The following is a 10,111-nucleotide window of genomic DNA, read 5'->3' as shown; positions in this document are numbered from 1 at the left end:
TAGATACCACCCTGAAACATCTCATTTTTGTTTCTTGGTCTTGCTAACTATAAACCTTTTAACATCAAGGAAAATATGACAAGCTCAGAATGTATTGGTGTGGCATTGGAAGCTAAGCAGAATTGGGCCTGCTTACTATTTGGATGGGAGATTTGACAGAAATTCCAGGTCCATGGATGATCTAAGAAGTTGAAATACCTCAGAGAAAGTGTTAACCATTTCTCTATTGCTGCCTAGAAATTCATATAGAATATTTGTATCCATTAAGTCACCTGAAATCAAAGCTCAGCTTGAAGAAGACATTACTTTTTATTGCAATTAAAAGTTTCATGCTGCAATTCTATAATTCTTCATTTGGGAATAAAATCCACTGAGTTGCACCCAAGTCAGAAAAAAAACATAACAGTACCTTACTAAAGAAACTGGAGACCTAGGGGAATTCAGCTCAAAGCAATTAAGTAGAACAGATTTTTCTCTATTGGGACCCAATTCCTTTCTGAGTTACCATTTTCACAGCATAGGACAATGCCACTTGCAAGGGCATAAAACTATTCAAAAGCAATGATTCGTCTTAAATGCCAACACTGAAAATCGGTCTGTTATATTTATAGTTTCAAAATATTTTGAGACTGGATCTTGTATTTACAATTGAGTATTCAAGTACATACATCTGAAGTAATAGATCACAGTATAAATTAAAGCAGTCTTGATTTAGCACTTTGTAACAGCTAGTTTCAATTTAGAAAACATATGAAAATGTAAGCACAAAATATAGTTGTTAGGTATACAATATTATTGTACAGATTACTTGAACAGAGTAGTGGTTCAAATTAATCGGCATCTTAATTGAGAATACTACAATGATCTTTATTACAGAATTAAAAATATATTAAATATATATATTTAGAAATAGTTAATTCAATTAAATAGCACATAGGACTGGCCTATATTTTTTTTGAGGGGAGGGACCTTTAAACTGGTTCTTGTGACCAGATATAGATCAGTCCTATAATTCACACAAAGTATTCTAGTTACTATAATTGGTAATGTATAAAATGTAGATGAAATATAATTCACTAATTGTGTTCTGGCTCAAGACACAAAGTACTAACATGCAGATATTCAAAGAGCTTCCAGTTGTTCCCATTCTTTCTTCTGACACTTAGACCTTTACTACGGTATTATGAAATATAGCACCATAAATCAGAATCTTGCAATAAAATTTCTGCCTAGAAAAATATATGCTTATGATTTTCATACTTAATTGCTGTTGCATATTACTACTCGCAACAAAATTTTGTGTAATTTTTTTGAGATTTGTCTATAAATGTTTAACTCACCTAACCCCATTTCCTACTTTGTATTTTTCTTCTGTTAAGTTCTAATTTATCTATGATGAATATATTGAGCTATCACAGAATAGGCTGTAGATGAAGGACTGTCGACTTCCGGTTTGCCACGCAGCTGCCATGGACGGCTTGGAGACTTCGTCTCTCTCCCCCATTCAGTTTTGGATCACTGAGGGGCCCTGAAAAGGGCTGAAAGTCACCCCAAAGAGGCAACCAGCTAGGAGGGGCTCTTGCTGGATCACGGGAGAACAGCAACTCTCCCATTGGAGCTGGCGATCTTTCCAAATCGATGGATGAAAGGACCGGCCATAGAAATATGGCTCGTCCCTAGGCTGCACACAGCCAAAGTCACACTCACCATCTGGCAACTTCAAAGCAGCGTGGTAAGGACTGGGTGAGATCACCTCTCATAAATCCTAATTGCTTTTTTGTACCTATTCAAGCTGCTAAAGTACTTTCTCCCCTGTGGAGAGGGAAGGGGGATTTTAGAAACAGCGACCATTGAATATACAGGGGAGCTTTTTTGAAAACGTTGAAAAAATAATTGGAACTTTATTTCCTAAAGCTTGTGGATTAAAAGATTTTTGATTATCTACTTTTTATCTTCTATTTTTATTTGAAAGCCTGGGTTTTTCCTCTTAAAATAGAAGAAAAAAACCAAAAGCATTGAAATAACTTTGAGATTTAAAGTAATTCCTTAAACTGGAGTGACATCTTGTGGCTAAACCTGACATTGCAATTTATTATTGTTAAAGAAAAGAGAGTTGGCTGACAGTTCAGAAAATAAGATTTATGTGACCTTGAACACCAGCTGTGAGTGTTTTAGCTCTGTTTTTAATTTAGGGGGGGAATGTAAAAGCTTTCAGTTCAATTCACCACTATGGAAGATCAGGAACAGACCTTTTCTATGGAAGAAATGCAAAAACAAATTTCTGCTATATTGAAAATAACTTACCAAACTCTTGTTATAGCTGGTGATGAAATAAGTTTTCAGAAAAAAAATCAGAAAGTGTCTTAGATATGAAAACTCAACTAAAAACCTACCTATACAGAATACAACAGAAAAAACTGAACATTTAAATATTATCACAGAAGACCTAACTGCCCAAGAAGTACAGACAATAGAAAATTCAGAAAAAAATCTGATAAACTTGGATGGAGGAAAAAAACCGCTACATAAATCAGAAGGAATTTGAAGATCAAGAAGAGAAACAGATGGAAGGAAAGATAAACAGTTGAGGTCAACTACGTCAAGAGAAGAAAATAAAGAGGCAATCTGGTAGTCCTGCCAGACCTTTCAGCCTTTCAAAAATGGCGACTGGATGGTCATATCAATATGACATAATATATACAATAATACAAGAATTATTTGAGGACCCTGAAGCAAGGACATGGAAGACAATTTGGCAAAGGAAAAAAGCCAGAATAAGACTGAAAAAGAATGGAGTGTGGACATATTTAGGAGGTTTAAAATAGACTATACATAAGTAAACAAGACCCGTATGTTGGCTAATTAAAACCTAGATGCATAAATATTAAATTGAAATATTGAGGTTTGTGTGTGTGTGTGTGTGTGTGTGTGTGTGTGTACTGATGTAATATAATTAACATGTTTTGATGTAGTGATAAGAACAAAAATTATAAGCTTAAATATGAGAAAGTGGACATAAGGAAAAATGCTGAAATGGGAGAAATTTTGGCTAGTGAATCTATAATATTTGGAAATTATAATGAAAACAAGAATATCATATTGTATTACTAATCTGTTGATATAAAAGTGAGATAGATATGATATGTATCTGGAATACTAGATGGGGGAGTTGTGACAAAGGGAATTGGGTTCATTTAAAAATTTGGAAATAAAAAATGTTAAAAATTTAATTTAAATATCAATGCAAAATTAAAGCTGGGAAAATTTATAAGGTTATTGATGGTCCAAAAGATGGAATGTCAAAATAAATAAGACATATAAAATTATTAAGTAGCTGATAGATAGAATAAGAAGTATATTAATTTCAATGAGACAGTATGTATTATGCGAAAAAAGAGAGGAAATATTGGCTGTAATAGTTGGAGATTTGTATTAATAATATTTGTATGTAATGGAATTATTGTAACTCAGACACCACATTGGTTTCCAAAGATATTATTGTAATATTGGAAAATTAATAAAAAGTTGTTTTTTTTTTAAAAAAAGGACTGCCTTACTGCAAAGGTTATATATATATATCAGACCAAAGATATGTCACTGCATAGCCAGTATACATGGCTCAGAAATCTCTGAGAGATAAAATTAATTTCATTTCACTACAAAATTATGCCAAGATAAAGTTTATAAATTTACAGGTAATCCTTGTTTTACAACGTTTTGTTTAATGATGGTTTGATGTTGTGACCACCTTGGGAGAAAAGTGATTTAAAACCCATCCTTGAAGTTAAACTGCTTGTGCCACCTTGTGGTCACATGACTGCAATACAGGCACTTGGCAATTGGCTCTCATTTATGATGGTTGTGGCATTTTGTGGTCACACAACTGCGATTTATGACCTTCCTGGCTAACTTCTGACAACAAAGTGAACTGGAAAGCTGGATTCACTTAATGACTGCATGATTTGCTTAATGACATGACTAGCTTAACAACCACAGTAAAAATAATAATAAAATTGGGTCCAGTAATGTGAAGACTCACTAAATGATCATATCACTTTGCAACTGAAATTCTGGTCCCAATTATTTTTGTAAGTCGAAGACTTTTGATATTTTCTAGTTTTTCCTAAAACTAGGAATCTCCTGAATTTCTATAAATGAGTATTGAGCTGAATTGATTATAGATTATGTGAGCAACCGGTTCTCTGTATGGATGCCATTCCGGAAGTCCATTCTGGGAATGGGCAACAAAAAAATTAGCTACCTATTGTGCCAAAGTGGTGCGAACCGGCTGAATCCCACCACTGGGTATACAACATTGTTCTCAGCTAGGACTTTCTAAATCTAGATTATCTGAAGAAGTAATAGTGGTCTTTTTCACATGTATGCCAATGCTCTAATGCAAAATTAAGACCAAATATGTATTATTTTGGCTCATAACAATATATGGCCCTAACTACAGTAATCTGGAAATTACCACAGAAAACATTAAGCTGGTATGCACTATTTCCCAAATATTCTACTTTCAATATTTTACATACTGCATAGAGATGGTGACTACTATAAAGTTTTCAAGTTCTGAGGTATCAGGTAGTGAAGTGCATAGGGAAGGAAAAGTAACAATGAGATCCACTTTGGGCTTATCTGATGAGTAAAAAAAACATCTATTTTTGGTCTCAAAGTTCAAACATGTAGTACTTGAATAAACACATGAGAGATGCTTCTTTCATTTCTGTTTAAATTTAAAGTTAAGATTCTAAAAACTCTTGCTTATTTCTTAAATAACAAGGTAGGTATACCTAATTTTCCTTAGGTCAGAATATGAGGACTTCCATAGGTTTCTGGACAATACTGACCATGCTGTCCAAATCTGAAAGTCAGAATTTTTTCATATAGATAGAAAACAGCTGACCAATTTCCAATTAAGCAATTTGGAAACTTCAGATTTCACCAAAATGCATTTTTAAAACCGTAACAAATGAGGCCATCATTGCAAAGGTGAGTGAAGTCACATGCTAATTTACTGGTCTCTGTATTCTACTGTTCGAAACCTCATTTGGTAAATAGTTGCTATCTAAATCAGGGGTGTCAAACTACCGGCCCACGGGCTGGATACGTCATGCAGAAGCCGCGTCCATCCCATTGCTGGCAATGGCAAAACTGTCTCGATATGTTGCACGACGTCACAAGTTTGACATGTCTGTTCTAGATCATGTTTTACTTTTAACTTACTGGTTTTTACCACAAAGAAATCTTTTAACAAAAAGCTTTTACTACTTTTCACTCTAGACAGTCAGTCTCCAATCTTAGAACCAATTTACCTATTTGGATGCATCTGTATCTCTTTCATTTAGGCATGGAGTAGGAAGAGATAATGCCAAAAAATGTATTTCTACCAAAAGGAGATGGTTTACATTAGAAAACAGAGGTATGTGGTATGCTCCTATCTAGGCGGAAATAACTTTTGTGATACAATTTTGATTTAGATTTTCCATATGAAATCTCCTAGGGTGGTATCTGAACATTCCTGCAAACTGATCTCATGTATAAAATCAACTTTGTCCATTATAAATAATCGTTGCTTAGAACAATACACTCTGACATTGAGTCTCTTGACTACTACCTGGGGCTCAATACTATTCCAGGAGACTTTTTGTATTGCTTGAATATTGTCCGAGTACAGTAACTTCTTAGTACAATTAAGTCTAAAGCAGAAACAAAGTTGCTAGTTATATTGTCCAACATATAAATAATATTAATTATTGAGATGCCTGGCTATACCAAGAGAGAGAACGGCAGACAGCTTTTATCCAATTACTCATAGCAGGTTCATACTCCTCTGGCTCCCTTTGTGGCTTAAAAACCATGTCAGTTTGCCTCAACTTCTTCAGATGTTTTTTGTCAGTCCAAAATCCTAAAAAACAAACAAAAAGACATAAAATAGTCATTCTTACGTTGACCATAATTTCTGTATTAAAACATGTTTAGAAGTATATATAAATCTGGTTTGAAGAATATAAACAACAGAATGTTTGAATATTTGGAATATTTTTCATATTACAGAACTAACTTGCAGAATAAATCTGTTAAATAATAATCTATAGGTTTTTCTGCAGAATTATCTATTCTGTGGGTAGGAGCCCCTGCCCTGTGGATCACCCTTCTCCCAGGAATCCACTAGGTCCCCAGCTCTCATTTTCCATAAGTTTGGAGAGCTAACTCTTCCCACAAGTGTTGAGGCAGGATGAGGTTGGAGCAGAAGATGGTGCGGGGATGTATAGGAAAGTGTTGCCATAAAGTGCCATATTTTTTAATAGAATTGTAATTGATTTTTATTTTACAGTTTGGAAGTTTCTGTTGATTTAATGTTTTGTGCATTCCCCAGTATTGCTGCTACAATACAGGCAGCTATGTAAGTATTTTTAAACAAACAAACCAACAAATGGATAATATAGTCAACATTGTTCAAATAATTGCAAAATAATTTTTGAAAAACAAAGGTTTCCTTGGCTGCTTCAGAGATATCTGACTGTGTAACTAAAACTATTTGTGAATTTATAGAGGTAGTCCTCGACTTACAACCACTTAGCAACTGTTCAAAGTTTTTGCTTATGACCCAGTTCTGAAATTACAGCCACTCCAGCGGTCTCCCGTGGCCTGCAGGGAGGCTGCACCACCACCACCACCACCACCCATGCCCCACCTCCAAGGGTTGACTTGATGGACCATAACAAAAACTATATGGCATACTCTTGAAAAGTATCATTATTATTTACCAGTTTTGTACAACGTAAAATAAATGACCATTTCTCTTGAAACAGATTCCCCCAGATACTCAGAGTAAAGCGTACCAATAGCGAGGCCTGCTAGAAAAGCTGCTCCAAGACAAGACATGTCTGTACTGTCAGGCTTGTTTATTGCTTTATTGATTAAATCAGAAGTCATCTGCATCACAAAACTATTTTTACTGACGCCTCCATCAGCTCTATTGAGGTGGGAGAAAAAAATAAAATAAAATTCAAATTCTATAAAACATATATGATTTAAACACTGCAGTGTTGTCATCTGCAATATCAGAATGGTATGCAAAATGGGTATTCTACTATGTAGCTAGTGGAATTGCTTCTTAGGTTTTCTAAATTCTAAATAAAACTGAGTGTAATTATCAAGAGATTTTCCATGCTTGGAAAATGTTTAGTTTTATATTTTATTTTCATCAGATGTACCTGACGAGAATCTAATTTGGAATCTTTAATAACTGGATAAGATCCAGTTACGATAAAATTCACAAGTTTGTTGAACAGTAGGTAGTTCAACTGACCGCTGTAGAAATATTCAATGTGGTTTTGTCAGGATAATATTCTTTCTGAAGGATCCTATTTCCAGCTTGACAGTGATAATAAAGTCAGCATTGCTATTGGTTGGATTTGTCAGCATATCAAAAGGCATCTCTCTGTCAACAGGTACAGCATTCTTGTACCCACAATTTTAGAATACTGCAACCATACAATGCTGCAATATGTAACGTGGCGACATGGCAATGCTTTGAAGAATGTCTAGCTCAATCTAGTTGAAAAAGAACAGCTAAGGGAGATGGAAGTAAATGTGATGTATGATGTAATATGTAGAAATGATTCCCTCAAGTCATGAATGTAATATTCCAGTATGTACTTTGTTCTGATAAAATGTATCATTCTTAAAGGTAACATTAACTACTTTCCATTTCATACTTTGTAGCTACAAGAAGATTACTAAACTAAATATCCTAGATTTCCAAAGAATAAATTGGAAAATAGCAATTTGACAAATATTACTGTACACAAATACCACTAAGAGACTAACAACAGTTTCGTTAACAATTCTACCGGCTGCTACAAATCTATTGATCAGGAGCTTACAGCAAGAGATGGCTCTACAACAGAATTATACTGGCTCTGACTTAACCATTGGGCCCTAAAGTTCACGAACGAAACTTATTTAATATATACATTCATATTTATTCATATTCACACTGAATATTTTTGATACAATATAAACATACCGAATGGACATAGATGGAATGCCCAACTCTGTTGTAATGATATCGTACAGCTGTTTGTTTCTTGAAAAAATAGATGGGGAGGGAGAAATTCAATAAAGTGCAATATAGTAAGTAACAATTATATTATAAGCATAAGATGTCATAAGGAACAACTATCAAAATTAACTAGATATTTAATCACATCTTTAAAAGGGAGTTAAAATTAGCTATAGTAAAATAAATTAGACTGCTTAATAAACCAAGAGCTCTAGATTTTTGAGCTAGTTTTTTTTCTTTGAAAACATTTTAGGTTACATTTTTCATAAGATTAAAGCAGTATACATCAGATATTCAACAAAATCCCAGAAAATAAAATTTCAGCAGGAAAAGTATTAAAGGTCAAAAAGTTAATAAACTAAGTAGTTTTGTATAATTTTAAAGACAGAAAAATTAATGAGAATTCCAATGATCCTATTATTGAAAGTGTTATTAGTACAAAAGTCTAAACCTAATACCAATATATTCTTAGTCTATCCATAGTCATTATATCAGATAACCTCTGTTCCCAAATTAGAATATATGAATTCTGTTTTTCATCTTATGCTTTATATGACAAAGGCAGAGGTGATAATTAAGCTCAATATATTTAATATAATGTAGCTTTCTCAGTAATCAAATTATTGAAGCATTTTTGCATCTCCTAACTGATAGCAGTGATCATATATTTTGTTATTTGCCAACAAAAAGTAATATAAATAACGTAAACCCAACTTATAATTTAAATTTTAGTTGCTCAAATTGAATTTAAAATTTAATCAGCAAGGAACAAAGCAAAACAAATTCCATTTATCTAATCTATTGTCTTAATCTCTTTTCAACCTTTTCACAGATTGTACCACTTTTAGGACATGACAATATTTGAGTACCACCAGTGTTTAGCAAGGTGTCAAAAACTTGATGACTAAAAAAATGGGGGGGGGGATTTTGGATTTTACTGATTATATTCATTTGTTGTTATAGAAATGGCTGGTTTATTATATTATGGAAAAGTAAAAAGTTGAGGTTCGATGTTAATGTTTCCTTCTGCTGCAACAGAGAAATTCTGTTCTTTTTCCCTTCTCCCCCTCAATTTCCCGCCCTTTTCCTCCCCACTGTGTCCTACCATTTGCTTTCGTATTTTTGTATTTTATTCTATAATCTAATAAGCTATTACAAACTGTAGAAAAAAAGAAAAAAAGTACCAGTTTTAAATTCTTTGGTGGTTGTTCCTTTGCTGAATCACTTTCCCTTTGCACTGACAAATGTATGATGAATTTATCCATGTTTATTAATATGCACCACTACCAGCTAGTTCAGGGGTCTTCAAACTTGGCACTTTTAAGACTTGTGGACTTCAACTCCCAGAATTTTTCAGCCCTCATAGCTGGTTGAAGAATTCTGAGAGTTGAAATCGACAAGTCTTAGTTTGTAGACTCCTGAGCTAGCTGGTTGGCCCTTCTGAGCTCTTCCACAGTGTAGTAAAAATGCACCCTCCCAATCCCTTCCCTGTACCCTTAAAGACACAGTAATCAAGCGCAAAGCAAGAAAATAAAGAAACACAAACTCCATTTTTTTCTCTTTAAGCTGCCTCAGGTGTATCATGTCACAATGTTGCAATCCAAGATAGAAATGCTCCAGCAATTGTGAAAAGCTTTAGCTTTAAATTAAGCCAGTTTACCTTCAAAGAAAACTTTCTAAAAGCCTCAGACAAAACTCAGTTAAAGGGGTAAAACTAATTACATTTGTTTAAAGCAGGCATGTCAAACTTGCAATGTCACGTAATGTCGTGCAACATATTGCAACTTTTTCCCCATTGCCGGCAATGGGGAGGGTGCGGTTTTGTCATGATGCATCCGGCCCGTGGGCCGTCAGTTTGACATTCCTGGTTTAAAGGGATTAAACCTATCCTGTTGTCTTTTTTCCCCTTCCACCACCCAAACCACGTTCTTTTATAGCCTCTCCTCTCTCCCCCCCCTTTTTTTTCTTCAGTTCACTTCCAGCTCCGAGCTGCTTCTGGAAGTGCCAATCAGCTGGAGCCAATCAGCTGGAGCCCTC

The 10,111-nt window shown here is 34.4% G+C and overlaps 1 protein-coding gene across 2 annotated transcripts in view; it reads right to left on the bottom strand.

Annotated features, from left to right (window-relative positions):
* Positions 1-290: 290 nt before the first annotated feature.
* The window catches only part of GK5 (glycerol kinase 5), a 40,822-nt gene continuing 31,001 nt past the window's right edge, over positions 291-10,111 (bottom strand). For both annotated transcript variants that reach the window (XM_083364322.1, XM_083364323.1), the window contains exons 14-16: positions 8,039-8,098; positions 6,849-6,982; positions 291-5,911 (exon numbers count right to left, since the gene is read on the bottom strand). In XM_083364322.1, the coding sequence (XP_083220448.1) occupies positions 5,757-5,911; positions 6,849-6,982; positions 8,039-8,098 (349 nt within the window). In that variant the 3' untranslated portion in view covers positions 291-5,756. The remainder of the gene's footprint in view (positions 5,912-6,848; positions 6,983-8,038; positions 8,099-10,111) is intronic.

Source organism: Vipera ursinii (genome assembly GCF_947247035.1).
Source record: "Vipera ursinii genome assembly, chromosome: 5".
Classification (NCBI taxonomy): Eukaryota; Metazoa; Chordata; class Lepidosauria; order Squamata; family Viperidae; genus Vipera; species Vipera ursinii.
Note: the sequence above shows the minus strand (reverse complement) of the source record. Positions and strands in the feature narration are given on the sequence as shown.